Source organism: Rhinoderma darwinii, chromosome 2 (genome assembly GCF_050947455.1).
Source record: "Rhinoderma darwinii isolate aRhiDar2 chromosome 2, aRhiDar2.hap1, whole genome shotgun sequence".
Taxonomy (NCBI): domain Eukaryota; kingdom Metazoa; phylum Chordata; class Amphibia; order Anura; family Rhinodermatidae; genus Rhinoderma; species Rhinoderma darwinii.
In genome coordinates this window covers 349321926-349341526 of record NC_134688.1, presented here as the reverse complement: position 1 = coordinate 349341526, position 19601 = coordinate 349321926, and the positions used below count along the sequence as shown (strand labels likewise).

General features: G+C 41.9%; 2 protein-coding genes across 2 annotated transcripts; both read left to right on the top strand.

The window, feature by feature from the left end:
- Window positions 1-3002: 3002 nt before the first annotated feature.
- On the top strand, window positions 3003-8638 carry LOC142741867 (uncharacterized). Its single transcript, XM_075851193.1, has 3 exons — window positions 3003-4063; window positions 6425-6674; window positions 8632-8638. Exons 1-3 carry the CDS (start codon window positions 3385-3387, stop codon window positions 8636-8638), a joined length of 936 nt encoding a protein of 311 aa, XP_075707308.1. The 5' UTR covers window positions 3003-3384.
- Window positions 8241-18211, top strand: LOC142741866 (uncharacterized). The gene is made up of 3 exons (XM_075851192.1): window positions 8241-9333; window positions 11695-11897; window positions 18104-18211. Exons 1-3 carry the CDS (start codon window positions 8655-8657, stop codon window positions 18209-18211), a joined length of 990 nt encoding a protein of 329 aa, XP_075707307.1. The 5' UTR covers window positions 8241-8654.
- Window positions 18212-19601: the final 1390 nt, after the last annotated feature.

Below are 19601 nucleotides of genomic sequence, written 5' to 3'. Positions count from 1 at the left end.
AGTGCTGAGCAAGTGCTGAGCTTGTTAGGTAGCACCGGAATGAATTCAGAGTGCTGCCTAGCAACAGACCCTAGCACCAGCGGTGACCAGCCTAGTGTTTCCATTCTATAATTCAAATGCTGTAAAAGTCTACTCACATGTAAAGTATGTTATAAAAAATGCTAGTTTAAAATGGGACACTAACGCAACACCTGACCAGAGTTCTTAACCGCTTAACATGGGCAGTCTTAGTCTTAAAGGGGTTGTCCACCTTCTGATAACTGATGACCTATCAGTATATCAGACCTATGTCATCAGTATATAATCAGTGCAGGTCCGACGCGCGGACCCCGCACCGATAAGCCGCTCCGATGGTCTGCGGGCACCAGATGTTATGTCACATAATGCTATGTACGAAGCTGGAATCAGTTGGCTCCTTACATAGCAAAGCGGCCGTGCTGCAGAACTGCAGGTCTGCTCCTATTCATTTGCTTCCGGCATGTACGTCAGGGGCACGGAGACACCAGACCAGATGATCTGTGCGTGACCTGGGTGTCGGACTCCCACAGATGATGTACTGATGACCTATCCGGTGGATAGGTCATCAGTTGTCAGAAGGTGGAAAACCCCTTTAAAATAAATCCCCCACTTTTATCATGATGTTGTTTTTAGGTTCAAAATTCTGTGCTAACTAATTTTTTAATATATCATTATTATGATCTTGGCTTTATTTTTCTGATGCAAACCTCCAGATCCCCTGCACAGACATACAGGTGTAGCAAACTTTAAGGGTATGTTCACACGAGGGCGTCCGTAACGGCTGAAATTACGGGGATGTTTCAGCCTGAAAACATCCCCGTAATTTCAGCCGTAACGGCATGTGCAGGCGCTTGAACGCCGCGTCCATTACGGACGTAATTGGCGCTGCTATTCATTGGAGTCAATGAATAACGGCTCCAATTATGGCCAAAGAAGTGACAGGTCACTTCTTTGACGCGGGCGTCTATTTACGCGCCGTCATTTGACAGCGGCGCGTAAATTACGCCTCGTGTGAACAGACAAACGTCTGCCCATTGCTTTCAATGAGCAGATGTTTGTCAGCGCTATTGAGGCGCTATTTTCGGACGTAATTCGGGGCAAAAACGCCCGAATTACGTCCGTAAATAGGCCGTGTGAACATACCCTTACTTGGATTAAAAACATAGCATTGCTGCCTGCAACCACCACTAGAGGGAGCATGGTAGCATACTGCATACTGCGTTATGACAGTATGCAGTGAGCTCCTAAGCTTAAAGAGGCTCTGTCACCAGATTCTCAAATCCCTATCTCCTATTGCATGTGATCGGCGCTGCAATGTACAGAACAGTAAAGTTTTTTTGTTTTTTTTTTTAAACGTTCATTTTTGGCCAAGTTATGAGCTATATTATATATATGCAAATTAGCTTTGAAATGGACAACTGGGCGTGTTTTTTTTCGTATGTCCAACTGGGCGTGTATTGTGTTTTTAACTGGGCGTGTTTACGTTACTGTTCTCTACATTGCAGCGCCGATCACATGCAATAGGAGATAGGGATTTGAGAATCTGGTGACAGAGCCTCTTTAAAGAGAACCTTTCACCTGCCCATACATGTGCAGCTGAGTGCAGCATGTAATGGGCAGAGCTGTAGAAACCCTGTCTCACTATAAAAAAATGTCCTATCTTTCCCCGCTATTTAGAGATCGGTGCCATTATATTTAGTGTCCTTGATATTTAAATAAACCCCTGATTTGTCAATGGGGCATGTAACTGGCAAGGGGGCGTGCAACATCGCTGTGGCACTGTCCAATTAGATACGGACAGTGTCACAGCAAGAGCTGGAAAGAGAAGAGCGAGAGCGTGTGTGCACGTGCAGCTCCGCCGCCACCACGGCGTTCCATGGCGGTGGGAGTATCTTCGGCTCCTGCATCGGAGCTGTGCGCGAGCGTACGTGTGGGCGCACGCGCACGCTCTCAATCACTTTTCAGCTCTTGGCAGACAAGGATGACAAGACTGTGTTATCTCTGCCGAGAGCTGAAGAGTGAGAGCGTGTGCGTGCATCACATTCTTCTCTTCTGTCCCGAGGTAGCGGCGGAGCTGTGCGTGCGCACACACTCTCGCTCTCCTCACCCCAGCTCTTGCTGTGACACCAAATATAACGACCGACACCGATATCTAAATAACGGAGGACAGGGAAAAAATGTTAAAGTGCCCCAGGGTTTGTGCAGCCCTGCCTATTACATGCTTCGCTCAGCTGCACATGTATGGGCAGGTGAAAGGTTCTCTTTAAAGGGAATGTGTCGCTAGAATTTTTATTTTAGTTTTTTCAGTTAAACAATAAGTATTTGCGTGATTACACATTGTTTTCATTTTTAAAAAATTTTCACAAGTCAGGAAATATTATAAATTAGATTCTAATTTATTACATTTCCATGTGCTGGGCACTAGAGGGAGCAGTTCCCAAAATTGCAGCATGGTCATTGTGGTAAAGCAACCTCATTGATTTATGCTGAAAATTTGGGGTGGACGCACTCTCCTCTAGTGTCCTCACACAATCCCCCCCTCCCTTCTTTTGGCTAATGCCAGGAGAAGGAGGGGTTTGAATCTTCAAACCTCCTACACTGTGTGCCGCCATTTTTTGAGCGACTGCACAGTTTAGGAGGATTAGATACAGGGCTCAGCATATAGTATAACACGAACATACTCGAACATAAAACACACATCACGTACACGAACATAAATGACCTGCTCCTGCCGCCGCCTCCGCTCCTATTCCTTGCACCTTCGCTTCCTTGAACATATGGCCGGAAGCCGCAGCCAGAAGTCGTCATCTTACTGTCCGGCAGCGGCTTCCGGTCCACATTAAAATGGAGCCGGATTTCTCTCTGCGAACAAGCTTCGATTTGGTCTGTGTGGGAGCGGCGCATGTGTCGTTCCCACACAGATGGCGTATGCTTCAGAGAATGTCAGGGGCCCCCCAGGCTATTGCCTGGGGGACACATGGTCGCACGGCCCCCCATAAGTTGTTAATAAAATATGTTTTTTTGCTTGGTATGTTTTTCTCTCCCCCTTTCCCTCTTTTCTCCATTTGTTATTTTATATTAGAATGGTACTTACCATCGTGGTGTCCCCCGGGTAAGCTGTGCTGGTGGCACGAGCCGGTTTCCAGATGTTTCTGTCTCTGGGCAGTTTGGAGTTGGTCCCAGCTGATTGGACCTAGGTCAGCTGTGCAATTGCATGAGCAGGTTCTGGCAGATTCTATCTCCAGGCAGTTTTGTGGAAGGCCAGCTGATTGGTCATTGATAAAATCCTAAAGGCGGGAAAATTGGACATAAAAGGAGCAGTTCATCGTGGTCAAGCAGCCAGTTTTTGAAGATTGGACCGTCGCCATGGATGTCCTGCTGATGGAGCTGATCAGAAGAGCAGAGTCGGAAGGAGGAGAAAACTGGCTGAGGCAATGCCTAGCAGCAGCGCCGTCGAGGGAAGTCGAGGGAAGAAGCGAACTTACTGGGCTGGAAGACGACATAGAGGAAGCAGTGTCTCCTGCTGGGTCGTCGCTCGAGGTGCCGTCATCAGCTGCAGCCAAGAGGATGAAGTCTGCAGCAGAGTCATCACTGAGGGTGGAGCGCAGTTCCGGACGTTCGCTCCAGGTGCCGGAGCTTGAGAGGAGGCGGCCGACCGTGTCATCAAAGAAGGTGGCGCACAGTGCCGGAAGTGCGCAGCAAGTGCCGGCGCAATTGGCTAACCCGCTGGCCAGAAGTTTAGTCAGAGAACGGGAGACAACAGGTTGGTCGGGTACCCCCTCCTGCTCCAAGGATGGTGTGGAGGACACAGCGGAAGCGCCGGCCTCACTGGTTTTAGAGGCGGCGCAGGACTTTTCTTCAGAGCTGCAACCGAGGAAGAGGAGCCGGAAGACTAGGGTGGCTTATTCCCCACCCCCGCCAGTATCAAGGAGAAGAAGAGGTCCCAGGAGTCAACTTTCCTGTCAGCAAGTTTCCCCAGGATCTACAGGCACGCAGCAGGAGGTAGCAGAAGCGGTGCACGACCCAGGACAGGTGGAACAGAGTGGTGAGATGCCAGCTACCCCTTATCTGTCCCACCCCATCCCCCCTCCCCTCAATTCTAATGTAATGTTTGATATTTTAAAATTATTAGCTGATTTGGTCAGTAAGTCGGCTGTTCCTGCTAGTTCCCCCGCTGATGTATGGAAGCATAGTAGTCAGCATTTACAGAATGCTGGTTTTAATAATATTCCTGTTTTAGAGAAAGGAATTGGTGTTTCGGAAACTTGTTGTAAGGAAGTGATGTCTTGCGATATTTCGCCATTAGGTTTTCATTTACAGCCAGCAATTAAGGAGCGTATTTGGAGGAACGAGTTTATAGATTTATTTTCTTTATTACCATCTGCGAAGGAGACTCTTGTCAAGCAGGATGGTAAGTCTGATAAAGATGAGGATAAAAAACGTTCTCCTCCTAAGTCTTTCTTTAACTGGCTACAGGCGTTCTGTATCTATGCTTCAGTTTTAGGGGAAAAGTCTTTCATTAATTCTAGTAATTTATTTCAGCATGTAGACATTATTCTTGAGGCTTACCGCCAGTTTGGTGGTTTAGCATGGTACAATTATGATGAAATGTTTCGCCAGAAGATGGCAGTGTACCCTTCATTAAAATGGGGCACTAAGGATGTTGGTTTGTGGCTTAGTTTAATGCTTCCACAAAGGTCAGTGCCCAAGCAGCAGCCTAGTTCTCAGAATACGTTGAGGAAAGGAGTTTGCTTTGCTTATAATGAAGCTCAGTGTAAATGGTTGAACAATTGTCGGTATAAACATGAATGTTCCTTTTGTGGGGGTTCGCACCCAATGTGTCGCTGTTTTAAAAGAGCAAACCAGTCTCAACCCCCTAGTTCCAAAGAACAGTTATCCAAAAGCATGGACGCCAGTGAAATTAATAAGAATGGCGCCTTGGCTAGAAATGTTCCCAGACAGGGAGAAAGCTAATTTAATTTTTAACGGTTTTAAGTTTGGTTTTGATATCCCTTCTTTCAAAGGATCTGGTTGTTGCTGGGTGGATAATTTGAAATCCATCCAGCAGCATAAGGATATTGTGCATCAGAAAATCCTGAAAGAGCTTGAAACTGGCAGGATCGCTGGTCCTTTTATACATCCGCCGTTTACAAACTTTAGACTTTCACCTTTAGGATTTGTCCCTAAGAAGGAATTGAATTCATTCCGTTTAATACATCACCTTTCTTACCCGTTTAAGGCTTCATTAAACGATGATGCTGACAAGTCTAAAGCGACAGTACACTATGCTTCGTTTGATCAGGCTGTCTCTTTATTGAGACAGTTTGGTCAAAATGCTTTTTTAGCAAAAGCTGATATCAAATCAGCTTTCCGTTTACTACCAGTTAACCCTGCAGGTTTCAACTCTCTAGGTTTTCAATTTGAAGGTGATTATTTTTATGACAAATGTTTACCAATGGGTTTTTCTTTATCTTGTTTCTATTTTGAGGCATTTTCATCCTTTTTACATTGGGTAGTGCAGAAGCAAATTCCGGATGGAGGTGTTCTGCACTATCTTGATGACTTTTTGTTTATAGGTGATGCTAGTTCTGAGTTATGTTATTCCTTATTGTTAAAATTTGTCGAGTTTATGAAATTTTTTGGTGTTCCGTTAGCTGAAGAGAAGACTGTGTTTCCATGTAGGTCATTAGAATTTTTAGGTATTAGAATAGATTCTGAGAGAATGGAATTTAGTTTACCAGAGGAAAAATTGTTAAAGTTAAGGGTTTCTTTAGTCAGTATGTTAGCTAGGAAGAAATGTTCATTACGTGATATGCAGTCACTGTTAGGGTTGTTGAGCTTTGCCTCTAGAGTTATTCCTATGGGAAGAGTTTTTTCAAAGCGACTGTATTTTTCAACAAGGGGTCTTAAGTCACCTAGGTCCCATATTAGGTTAACGGTTCAGCTAAAAGAAGATTTAGCTGTATGGCTAGAATTTTTATCTAAATTTAATGGACGCAGTTGCTGGCAGTTTAATTTTGAGGATTCTGACTCTTTGTCTTTATTTACGGATGCAGCCGGTAGTATGGGCTACGGGGCATTCTTTAATGGTCAATGGTCGGCTGAGTTATGGCCCAGTGCTTGGCGTGTAAGCAAAGTTACTTCAAATATTGTCTTATTGGAATTATTTCCGGTTTTGGTAGCCATAGTTGTATGGGGTCATTATTTTAAGAATAGGAGAATTTTGTTGTTTACGGATAACAAAGGTGTGGTCTTTGCAATTAACACATTATCTTCAAAATGTGAATTAGTAGTTAAGATATTAAGACATTTAACTTTATGTTGTCTGAAGTTGAACATCTGGTTGAAAGCTAGCTATATAGAAGGAAAAAAGAATGATATAGCAGATTCATTATCTCGTTGTCAGTGGCGGAGGTTCAGAACGATGGCACCAGAAGCGGAGCTTTGTGGAATTCCGTGTCCTCCTCATTTATGGAATCTGATTTGGGACTAATCTATGTTAATATTCAGAGATCCTTGGCTCCAAGAACATGGGCTGATTATTCAGCTGCTTGGAAGGAGTGGGTTAATTTCTGTGTTAATGAGAACTGTAATTTCTTTCATAATGAGGTAGGTCTAGTTTTAAAATTTGTATGTAGCCTGATTAGTAGGAGGCTGTCATTTGCCTCCATTTCTAAGTCTCTGGCAGGCATCTCTTTCTTTCTTAAATTAAACAGTTGTCCGGCTATTTCTTCGCTCTTCCCAGTTAAGCAGCTTTTGAAAGGTTACCATAGGTCAGCTCCGGTTGTGGAAAGACGAAGGCCTATTTCATTAGATTTGTTGTTAAAATTATTCAATGTGTTACATTTAGTTTGTTTTAGTAATTTTGAAGTGTGTTTGTTTAGAACAGCATTTGTGTTAATGTTCTTTGCAGCCTTGAGAATAAGCGAACTGGTGGCAGAGAGTAAAGTTTCAGTCCCGGGCCTTTCATTTCAGGATGTTAGTTGCAAAATTGACCATGTTTTGTTATTGTTAAAAAAATCTAAGACAGATCAATTAGGAAAAGGTCGTTTGGTTAGAATTAATCAGTTTTCGGGTTCTGTTCTTTGCCCAGTTTCTAATGTTAAACATTGGTTGTCAATCAGGCCGAGTCTTGGGGTTGCTTTCCTGATTCATCAGAATGGGGATCAGCTGTCCAGATTTCAGTTTAACTCTGTTTTAAAGAAATGTTTGAAGTCCCTGAAGTTGGAGCATTTAAAAATATCCTCCCATTCGTTTAGAATAGGTGCAGCTACGGAAGCTGCACAGTTAGGAATTGATGAAGGGATTATAAAAAGAATTGGAAGGTGGGAGTCTAATAGATTTAAACTTTATGTTCGACCAGACTTGTTAGTAGTGTAATTATATATCCACAGGTAAGCGTTTGGTTGTTTGGATCCTTGGCCACTCTTTTATATTTTGGGCACAGAAGAGAGCCGCGAGAAGGTCCTATACAGAAAATTTGTCTATGGATCCGCTAGTTTTTTCGGTTTTTTGGCATGGGGTAAGGGGTTTGCAATGGAAGAACGTGTTTTCTTTAGTTAAATCACTGAGTTCTTATTGGCCGGATCCGAATTTAATTATCATCCATGCTGGAGGCAATGACCTAGGTAAAGAAAAGACTTTGGACTTACTTTGGGAAATGAGAAGGGATATAGCCTTGATAAAATGTCTTTTCCCTGACGCTACTATTTCCTTTTCAGAGATTATTCCAAGACTGCTATGGTCCTCTGGAAATTATACGTTTTTGAATCGAATCCGTAAAAGGATTAATAGAGCCATGTCTAAATACATGTCGGTCCTCGGTGGTCTTTCTTATAGACACAGTGACCTTGAAGACCTCACAGACGGGCTGTTCAGAAATGATTGTATACATCTTTCTGATGTGGGTATCGACATTTTCAATTTGGGCCTGCAGAATTTAATTGAAGAATGGCTGCGGTGTTTTGGGGGGGCCATGTCTTGGTAATGTCATGGCTTGTGGGGTTTGTCACCCAGCTAATGCTGGGCGGACTTGGTTTTTATTGGTCAAAATATTTATATTTTATTATTTATTCGATTATTTATGGTTATTCTCTTCGAATTATTTTATCTTAGGTTACCCTTAATAAACACCGTGGCCATTTTTATCCAAAGAAACTGTTGTCATGTTTTATTTCATTTTGATTGAGTATTGTGGGGTTTGTGCTACCATGTCAGGGGCCCCCCAGGCTATTGCCTGGGGGACACATGGTCGCACGGCCCCCCATAAGTTGTTAATAAAATATGTTTTTTTGCTTGGTATGTTTTTCTCTCCCCCTTTCCCTCTTTTCTCCATTTGTTATTTTATATTAGAATGGTACTTACCATCGTGGTGTCCCCCGGGTAAGCTGTGCTGGTGGCACGAGCCGGTTTCCAGATGTTTCTGTCTCTGGGCAGTTTGGAGTTGGTCCCAGCTGATTGGACCTAGGTCAGCTGTGCAATTGCATGAGCAGGTTCTGGCAGATTCTATCTCCAGGCAGTTTTGTGGAAGGCCAGCTGATTGGTCATTGATAAAATCCTAAAGGCGGGAAAATTGGACATAAAAGGAGCAGTTCATCGTGGTCAAGCAGCCAGTTTTTGAAGATTGGACCGTCGCCATGGATGTCCTGCTGATGGAGCTGATCAGAAGAGCAGAGTCGGAAGGAGGAGAAAACTGGCTGAGGCAATGCCTAGCAGCAGCGCCGTCGAGGGAAGTCGAGGGAAGAAGCGAACTTACTGGGCTGGAAGACGACATAGAGGAAGCAGTGTCTCCTGCTGGGTCGTCGCTCGAGGTGCCGTCATCAGCTGCAGCCAAGAGGATGAAGTCTGCAGCAGAGTCATCACTGAGGGTGGAGCGCAGTTCCGGACGTTCGCTCCAGGTGCCGGAGCTTGAGAGGAGGCGGCCGACCGTGTCATCAAAGAAGGTGGCGCACAGTGCCGGAAGTGCGCAGCAAGTGCCGGCGCAATTGGCTAACCCGCTGGCCAGAAGTTTAGTCAGAGAACGGGAGACAACAGGTTGGTCGGGTACCCCCTCCTGCTCCAAGGATGGTGTGGAGGACACAGCGGAAGCGCCGGCCTCACTGGTTTTAGAGGCGGCGCAGGACTTTTCTTCAGAGCTGCAACCGAGGAAGAGGAGCCGGAAGACTAGGGTGGCTTATTCCCCACCCCCGCCAGTATCAAGGAGAAGAAGAGGTCCCAGGAGTCAACTTTCCTGTCAGCAAGTTTCCCCAGGATCTACAGGCACGCAGCAGGAGGTAGCAGAAGCGGTGCACGACCCAGGACAGGTGGAACAGAGTGGTGAGATGCCAGCTACCCCTTATCTGTCCCACCCCATCCCCCCTCCCCTCAATTCTAATGTAATGTTTGATATTTTAAAATTATTAGCTGATTTGGTCAGTAAGTCGGCTGTTCCTGCTAGTTCCCCCGCTGATGTATGGAAGCATAGTAGTCAGCATTTACAGAATGCTGGTTTTAATAATATTCCTGTTTTAGAGAAAGGAATTGGTGTTTCGGAAACTTGTTGTAAGGAAGTGATGTCTTGCGATATTTCGCCATTAGGTTTTCATTTACAGCCAGCAATTAAGGAGCGTATTTGGAGGAACGAGTTTATAGATTTATTTTCTTTATTACCATCTGCGAAGGAGACTCTTGTCAAGCAGGATGGTAAGTCTGATAAAGATGAGGATAAAAAACGTTCTCCTCCTAAGTCTTTCTTTAACTGGCTACAGGCGTTCTGTATCTATGCTTCAGTTTTAGGGGAAAAGTCTTTCATTAATTCTAGTAATTTATTTCAGCATGTAGACATTATTCTTGAGGCTTACCGCCAGTTTGGTGGTTTAGCATGGTACAATTATGATGAAATGTTTCGCCAGAAGATGGCAGTGTACCCTTCATTAAAATGGGGCACTAAGGATGTTGGTTTGTGGCTTAGTTTAATGCTTCCACAAAGGTCAGTGCCCAAGCAGCAGCCTAGTTCTCAGAATACGTTGAGGAAAGGAGTTTGCTTTGCTTATAATGAAGCTCAGTGTAAATGGTTGAACAATTGTCGGTATAAACATGAATGTTCCTTTTGTGGGGGTTCGCACCCAATGTGTCGCTGTTTTAAAAGAGCAAACCAGTCTCAACCCCCTAGTTCCAAAGAACAGTTATCCAAAAGCATGGACGCCAGTGAAATTAATAAGAATGGCGCCTTGGCTAGAAATGTTCCCAGACAGGGAGAAAGCTAATTTAATTTTTAACGGTTTTAAGTTTGGTTTTGATATCCCTTCTTTCAAAGGATCTGGTTGTTGCTGGGTGGATAATTTGAAATCCATCCAGCAGCATAAGGATATTGTGCATCAGAAAATCCTGAAAGAGCTTGAAACTGGCAGGATCGCTGGTCCTTTTATACATCCGCCGTTTACAAACTTTAGACTTTCACCTTTAGGATTTGTCCCTAAGAAGGAATTGAATTCATTCCGTTTAATACATCACCTTTCTTACCCGTTTAAGGCTTCATTAAACGATGATGCTGACAAGTCTAAAGCGACAGTACACTATGCTTCGTTTGATCAGGCTGTCTCTTTATTGAGACAGTTTGGTCAAAATGCTTTTTTAGCAAAAGCTGATATCAAATCAGCTTTCCGTTTACTACCAGTTAACCCTGCAGGTTTCAACTCTCTAGGTTTTCAATTTGAAGGTGATTATTTTTATGACAAATGTTTACCAATGGGTTTTTCTTTATCTTGTTTCTATTTTGAGGCATTTTCATCCTTTTTACATTGGGTAGTGCAGAAGCAAATTCCGGATGGAGGTGTTCTGCACTATCTTGATGACTTTTTGTTTATAGGTGATGCTAGTTCTGAGTTATGTTATTCCTTATTGTTAAAATTTGTCGAGTTTATGAAATTTTTTGGTGTTCCGTTAGCTGAAGAGAAGACTGTGTTTCCATGTAGGTCATTAGAATTTTTAGGTATTAGAATAGATTCTGAGAGAATGGAATTTAGTTTACCAGAGGAAAAATTGTTAAAGTTAAGGGTTTCTTTAGTCAGTATGTTAGCTAGGAAGAAATGTTCATTACGTGATATGCAGTCACTGTTAGGGTTGTTGAGCTTTGCCTCTAGAGTTATTCCTATGGGAAGAGTTTTTTCAAAGCGACTGTATTTTTCAACAAGGGGTCTTAAGTCACCTAGGTCCCATATTAGGTTAACGGTTCAGCTAAAAGAAGATTTAGCTGTATGGCTAGAATTTTTATCTAAATTTAATGGACGCAGTTGCTGGCAGTTTAATTTTGAGGATTCTGACTCTTTGTCTTTATTTACGGATGCAGCCGGTAGTATGGGCTACGGGGCATTCTTTAATGGTCAATGGTCGGCTGAGTTATGGCCCAGTGCTTGGCGTGTAAGCAAAGTTACTTCAAATATTGTCTTATTGGAATTATTTCCGGTTTTGGTAGCCATAGTTGTATGGGGTCATTATTTTAAGAATAGGAGAATTTTGTTGTTTACGGATAACAAAGGTGTGGTCTTTGCAATTAACACATTATCTTCAAAATGTGAATTAGTAGTTAAGATATTAAGACATTTAACTTTATGTTGTCTGAAGTTGAACATCTGGTTGAAAGCTAGCTATATAGAAGGAAAAAAGAATGATATAGCAGATTCATTATCTCGTTGTCAGTGGCGGAGGTTCAGAACGATGGCACCAGAAGCGGAGCTTTGTGGAATTCCGTGTCCTCCTCATTTATGGAATCTGATTTGGGACTAATCTATGTTAATATTCAGAGATCCTTGGCTCCAAGAACATGGGCTGATTATTCAGCTGCTTGGAAGGAGTGGGTTAATTTCTGTGTTAATGAGAACTGTAATTTCTTTCATAATGAGGTAGGTCTAGTTTTAAAATTTGTATGTAGCCTGATTAGTAGGAGGCTGTCATTTGCCTCCATTTCTAAGTCTCTGGCAGGCATCTCTTTCTTTCTTAAATTAAACAGTTGTCCGGCTATTTCTTCGCTCTTCCCAGTTAAGCAGCTTTTGAAAGGTTACCATAGGTCAGCTCCGGTTGTGGAAAGACGAAGGCCTATTTCATTAGATTTGTTGTTAAAATTATTCAATGTGTTACATTTAGTTTGTTTTAGTAATTTTGAAGTGTGTTTGTTTAGAACAGCATTTGTGTTAATGTTCTTTGCAGCCTTGAGAATAAGCGAACTGGTGGCAGAGAGTAAAGTTTCAGTCCCGGGCCTTTCATTTCAGGATGTTAGTTGCAAAATTGACCATGTTTTGTTATTGTTAAAAAAATCTAAGACAGATCAATTAGGAAAAGGTCGTTTGGTTAGAATTAATCAGTTTTCGGGTTCTGTTCTTTGCCCAGTTTCTAATGTTAAACATTGGTTGTCAATCAGGCCGAGTCTTGGGGTTGCTTTCCTGATTCATCAGAATGGGGATCAGCTGTCCAGATTTCAGTTTAACTCTGTTTTAAAGAAATGTTTGAAGTCCCTGAAGTTGGAGCATTTAAAAATATCCTCCCATTCGTTTAGAATAGGTGCAGCTACGGAAGCTGCACAGTTAGGAATTGATGAAGGGATTATAAAAAGAATTGGAAGGTGGGAGTCTAATAGATTTAAACTTTATGTTCGACCAGACTTGTTAGTAGTGTAATTATATATCCACAGGTAAGCGTTTGGTTGTTTGGATCCTTGGCCACTCTTTTATATTTTGGGCACAGAAGAGAGCCGCGAGAAGGTCCTATACAGAAAATTTGTCTATGGATCCGCTAGTTTTTTCGGTTTTTTGGCATGGGGTAAGGGGTTTGCAATGGAAGAACGTGTTTTCTTTAGTTAAATCACTGAGTTCTTATTGGCCGGATCCGAATTTAATTATCATCCATGCTGGAGGCAATGACCTAGGTAAAGAAAAGACTTTGGACTTACTTTGGGAAATGAGAAGGGATATAGCCTTGATAAAATGTCTTTTCCCTGACGCTACTATTTCCTTTTCAGAGATTATTCCAAGACTGCTATGGTCCTCTGGAAATTATACGTTTTTGAATCGAATCCGTAAAAGGATTAATAGAGCCATGTCTAAATACATGTCGGTCCTCGGTGGTCTTTCTTATAGACACAGTGACCTTGAAGACCTCACAGACGGGCTGTTCAGAAATGATTGTATACATCTTTCTGATGTGGGTATCGACATTTTCAATTTGGGCCTGCAGAATTTAATTGAAGAATGGCTGCGGTGTTTTGGGGGGGCCATGTCTTGGTAATGTCATGGCTTGTGGGGTTTGTCACCCAGCTAATGCTGGGCGGACTTGGTTTTTATTGGTCAAAATATTTATATTTTATTATTTATTCGATTATTTATGGTTATTCTCTTCGAATTATTTTATCTTAGGTTACCCTTAATAAACACCGTGGCCATTTTTATCCAAAGAAACTGTTGTCATGTTTTATTTCATTTTGATTGAGTATTGTGGGGTTTGTGCTACCATGTCAGGGGCCCCCCAGGCTATTGCCTGGGGGACACATGGTCGCACGGCCCCCCATAAGTTGTTAATAAAATATGTTTTTTTGCTTGGTATGTTTTTCTCTCCCCCTTTCCCTCTTTTCTCCATTTGTTATTTTATATTAGAATGGTACTTACCATCGTGGTGTCCCCCGGGTAAGCTGTGCTGGTGGCACGAGCCGGTTTCCAGATGTTTCTGTCTCTGGGCAGTTTGGAGTTGGTCCCAGCTGATTGGACCTAGGTCAGCTGTGCAATTGCATGAGCAGGTTCTGGCAGATTCTATCTCCAGGCAGTTTTGTGGAAGGCCAGCTGATTGGTCATTGATAAAATCCTAAAGGCGGGAAAATTGGACATAAAAGGAGCAGTTCATCGTGGTCAAGCAGCCAGTTTTTGAAGATTGGACCGTCGCCATGGATGTCCTGCTGATGGAGCTGATCAGAAGAGCAGAGTCGGAAGGAGGAGAAAACTGGCTGAGGCAATGCCTAGCAGCAGCGCCGTCGAGGGAAGTCGAGGGAAGAAGCGAACTTACTGGGCTGGAAGACGACATAGAGGAAGCAGTGTCACGTTGTTTGTTAGAGGGGTTTGTCACCCAGCTAATGCTGGGCGGACTTGGTTTTTATTGGTCAAAATATTTATATTTTATTATTTATTCGATTATTTATGGTTATTCTCTTCGAATTATTTTATCTTAGGTTACCCTTAATAAACACCGTGGCCATTTTTATCCAAAGAAACTGTTGTCATGTTTTATTTCATTTTGATTGAGTATTGTGGGGTTTGTGCTACCATGGAACAGCTCCCGTTCACATTCTCTATGGGTTGTATGTGCCGTATTCCATCTCTGTATGTGTCGTTAATCGACACATACAGAGATGAAAAAAAAAATGGCAGCCCCCATAGAGAAGTAAAAGTAAAAACACAGTAAAAAGTAGAACATGAGAACACATATAAATAAAATGTATGTTAATATCATATTAAAAGCAATATTATATATTATGTATACAATTACTTTTTGATCTTTGTTTACTTCCATGTCCCCCTTGGTGCTGCTGCTATGTGCTGCTGGGGGAGGGGCTCTCAACAGAATCAGTCTCCTTCCTTCCCTGGCAGCTTTCAATACAGTCCCTTCTTACTTTCCTTGAAGATAGGTAACATGGGAACCAGAGTAGTGAAGATATTTAGGCTGGGTTCACACGACCATGTTACGTCCGTAATGTACGGAACGTATTTCGGCCGGAAGACCCGGACCGAACACAGTGCAGGGAGCCGGGCTCCTAGCATTATAGTGATGTACGACGCTAGGAGTCCCTGCCTCGCTGCAGGACAACTGTCCCGTACTGTAATCATGTTTTCAGTACGGGACAGTAGTTCCACGCAGAGGCAGGGACTCCTAGCATCGTACATCACTATGATGCTAGGAGCCCGGCTCCCTGCACTGTGTTCGGTCCGGGTCTTCCGGCCGAAATACGTTCCGTACATTACGGACGTAACATGGTCGTGTGAACCCAGCCTTATTGTGTGACATCCACAGTAATTACTCCCTTAGGCCCTGTTCACACTGTGTTTTTTGCAGGCAGAAAATTCTGCCTCAAAATTCTGTCTGGAATTTTGAGGACAGATTTTGATCTGCCTGCACGCCATTTGCTGCGTTTTTCCTAGAACGTTCGTCTGACCGATAATCGTCCAGTGTAAAACCCCCTTTACCCTCGCCATCGCTACAAAACCTTCTGTGGTGCAGAGTGAAAGAATATTACAAGACAACACAAGGTCATTGATCAAACTGAGCATTTTATACACAGCATCAATAGAATACATTGTCATTGTCATCTATTATTACATCATTTTTACTTAAAATGGACCAATATGGTGTAAATAAATCTTACATATGGTATGTAAGAATAAAATGATCTGTGTTTAAAAACATGTATGTATGTAGATGTGATTGTATATGTAGTGTATATGCATATGCCTATAAAACATAAACATTTACACTTAAACCTGTTTTTCTAGAATGTCTAGCAAGAAAAAAACTCTTTACATTGTAATAAAGAGAAAAGATGGTTTTGAAGAGATATACAAAGCATTTAAGCAAATACTTATGTTCTGCTTGTAGGCAGGGCTGTATTTAGCAGGCAAACTAGGCAAATGCATAGGGCAGTGATTTTCATACAGACTTACATTTAATTCTCTTTGTTTAACGGGGTTGCCTGGAACTGTAAAAGAGTCTGGTTTTTTTTCTTCCAGAAACAGTGCCACTCTTGTCAATGGGCCGTGTCTGGTATTGCAGCTTATCCCAATTTAAGTGAATAGGGTTGAGCTGCAATACAAGACAAAGCTCACAGACAAGACTCGTGCTATTTCTGGGGGAAAACAAAGCAGATCCTCTTTTCTAATCCTAGACAACACAATAAACATTTGCCCCAAAAATAAAAAATAGCAGGAAATATAAGTCCCATTTTCTGTAATGTATTTTAGATATGTTTCCACTATTTATCCTTGTCTCATATGTGGTAAACAAATTATAAGTGACAACTACTATATCAGTTCATTACACAGCTTTCCAAAGACCCTAAATGCCATTTAAACAAATGGGAATGCAAATTTTTTTTTATATATAAATACCATTCAGGGTATATGGAAAACTCCCCTATGCCTACTTAGTTGTTTGTCAGCATCATTAGTGTATGAGATAAATAGAATACCAATAGACTAGAATATCAATATGAAATAGAATATCAATAGACACAAGGGCAACATATATTTCCTGGCATCTGTTATTTGTGGGAAATGCATAATACATTTTTTTGTTTATTTTCCCTTAGTAACGTCTTTCCTTACTAAAATAACACAGTTTTGTTTAATTGAGGCTTAAGGATGCTTATAGCATTTCTAAACACAGCCCTACTGTAAAGCTTATATACCTGATGTATATTTATCTGAACTAAATACATTTTTATAGCATAACATAAAAATAGGTTACACATAAAAAGGAATAAAAAAAAAGATTGAAATAAACATCCAGAATTAACACATGTTATGTAATGACATTTTTTCAATTTGTTTCACTGTACAATATATTGCCATGAATATGATCCAAAAACGTGGATATAAATTGTCCTGTTGTATATTCAGCATTTAAACATTGATTGTAAATCATCACTATTCTTTAAACAAATTTCACACTTGCTTATTTAAGCCACCATTGTAGAGGACCCAACTGCTTTGCCCAAAATTAACATTGTAGTATAGTATTCAGATATGAAAATGAATGGTTGGCCTTTGACCAAGCCCCAAATATGTTTTTTCATTTATTAATATTTATAATAAAGTTCCAGTTTTTAACCAACAGATATTCCCATAAGGCCATGTTCACACAGAGTTTTTTTACAGGCAAAAAAATCTTCCTCAAAGCAGATTTTGACCTGCCTGCACTTGCTGCGTATTCTGTGGCGTTTTTCGGCTGTGGTCATTGAGCGCCACATGCAAAAAATGGGAGGTCAGAGACAGAACCGCGGGAAGAAAGAGCATGTCGCTTTTGTATCCACTTGCGGGAAAAAAATGCCTCCGCCTCCCGTTGAAATCAACCATGGGCGATTTCAGCCATTTTTTGGCGCGGTTTTTGATGCAGTTTCAAACATGGTTTCCGCACCAAAAAAACTCAGTGTGAACTAGCCCTTACAAGATGAAGAGATAAAATATTCACATCCCCCACCATTGAAGTTAGTTTCAAATCCCCACCATTGAAGTTAGTTTCACATCCCCACCTTTGTTTTGGAGGGCCATCAGAAGAATATATGTGCTGTTCCTGACATATTCAATCATGAACGTAAAATAAACTTTTTGTGAGAATATATGTTCGACTGCGCTATTGATTCCGTCAAAACGACGGAACCCTTGCACAACGGAGACAAACGGAAACCATTGGCACCGGATCCGTCACCATTGAAATCAATGGTGATGAAAACAGAAACCTATGGTTTCCGTTCATGTCAGTCAGGGCTCCATTCTGAAGGAAAGCTCAGACGGAAGGTCAGAACAATGCCTGACGTAGATGTGAACGAAGTCTTAAAGAAAGGCTGGATTCACACGAGCGTGTTTAGTCCGTGATATACGGTCCGCAGCTCGGCCGCATTTCCCGGACTGAGCACACTGCAGGGAGCTGGGCTCTTATCGTCATCGTTATCTATGACGCTAGGAGTCGCTGCCTCGCTGCGGGAAAACTGTCACTTACTGAAAACATGTTTTCAGTATGGGACAGTAGTTCCGCGGAGAGGCAGGGACTCCTAGCGTCATAGATAACGATGATGCTAGGAGCCCGGCTCCCTGCAGTGTGCTCAGTCCGGGAAATGCGGCCGAGCTGCGGACCGTATATCACGGACTAAACACGCTCGTGTGAATCCGGCCAAACACTGTGGACAAAATAGATACATTGTGTTATTCCTCTCTTGTGTGTCATGCACTATCTCTTCAAGGATCACAGATATATAGTCTGAAGCAATAAGACAATGCATAAATCACAATATTCACAAATACAATGACTGTAAGTATTCTCTAAACTTGATAGATTTTGACGTGTGTTCTCTTTTTAGATACTTCTCATTAGAAGTTCATTTGGTAGCAGCAAATATACTTCCTTTAGGGATATTACCAACATGAAATATTATAGCATATTGCTAAGATATGCTATAACATTCTGATTGTGGGGGCCTGACACCTGCACAGTGGTGCTCCCAGGCCCTCAAGTGAATGGGGCTATGTTCTAGTTCCCTGCACAGCGGGTGTTCGGTCTGCAGGGAAAATCAGGGAAGGTGCATGGGGGTCCAACTACCTGGATCTTTAGTGATCATATCAGTAAGTGATCGGTTATTGATGGCATATTCTAGTGTTATCTCAGCACTTACTTTAGTAAGAAAACCCCTTAAGGGCGTAAGTATGGTTTCCTACGATGGGATAACAAAGTGGACACCCATGTTTTGTGGAATTACGGTATCTATTAACCTTGTGGATTTGTGGATGCACCTAAAAGGCATATAGTGCAAACTCCTTCATGCAACCACATTCTAAATTATATTATAACTTTAAACTAATATAGTTTACATTATACAATCATTTTTGCAAAGAATATGTGGTCAGAAATATAAGTGTAGTATCTGTACAAAAGAAAATATGTTTTTTTTTTAGTTCTAACATAAGGGTATGTGCACACGGTAGCAGGCTTTTACGTCTGAAAAGACAGACTGTTTTCAGGAGAAAACAGCTGCCTCGTTTCAGACGTAATTTCTCCTCCTCGCATTTTTCGAGGCTTCTCTGACAGCCGTAAATTTTGAGCTGTGCTACATTGAGTTCAATGAAGAACGGCTCAAATTACGTCTGAAAGAAGTGTCCTGCACTTCTTTTGACGAGGCTGTATTTTTACGCGTCGTCGTTTGACAGCTGTCAAACGACGATGCGTAAATGACAGGTTGTCTGCACAGTACGTCGGCAAACCCATTCAGATGAATGGGCAGATGTTTGCCAACGTATTGTAGCCCTATTTTCAGACGTAAAACGAGGCATAATACGCCTCGTTTACGTCTGAAAATAGGTCGTGTGAACCCAGTCTAACAATTAATTAAAAATATCAGAATCTGAATAAACATACTAGGCCTCATTCAGCAAAACTGTCTGATGGAAAATCTGGGCTTGTTGCCCATAGCAACCAATCACAGCGCAGCTTTAATTTTTTTTAAGCACACTGAGAAATGGGACCTGAGCTCTGATTGGTTGCTCTGGGCAACACAGCTAATCTTTCAGTTTCAATAAAAGCAGTCCATTGTGATGAGCACTGCTGTTTTTTGTCAAAAATATACCTAATATCTTTGATACTTCTATACAATCTAAGCAGAGCGCATTGGGAAACTTATGGCTATAATTTGTAGGGGTTCTATATGTAAAGTTTGCACTGACCAATAAAAAAGTATTTTCCCCTCTCCATGTGTCACCTTTTGTAGTATAAATTTATAGACGGTTTCTGATCTTTATACAAAATATAATGTTACTCAATTACTTTAAAAATAACGTAATAGTTAAAAAAAAAATCATAAAAAC

What these genes read in the sequence shown, in the direction of transcription:
- LOC142741867 (XM_075851193.1), top strand. Translation starts at nt 3,385, where the DNA reads ATGGATGTCCTGCTGATGGAGCTGATCAGAAGAGCAGAGTCGGAAGGA. An exon ending in AGGACAGGTGGAACAGAGTG is followed by an intron (nt 4,064 to 6,424) that starts GTGAGATGCCAG and finishes TCTCGTTGTCAG; the next exon opens with TGGCGGAGGTTCAGAACGAT.
- LOC142741866 (XM_075851192.1), top strand. Translation starts at nt 8,655, where the DNA reads ATGGATGTCCTGCTGATGGAGCTGATCAGAAGAGCAGAGTCGGAAGGA. An exon ending in AGGACAGGTGGAACAGAGTG is followed by an intron (nt 9,334 to 11,694) that starts GTGAGATGCCAG and finishes TCTCGTTGTCAG; the next exon opens with TGGCGGAGGTTCAGAACGAT. An exon ending in GTAATTTCTTTCATAATGAG is followed by an intron (nt 11,898 to 18,103) that starts GTAGGTCTAGTT and finishes TTCTCTTTTTAG; the next exon opens with ATACTTCTCATTAGAAGTTC.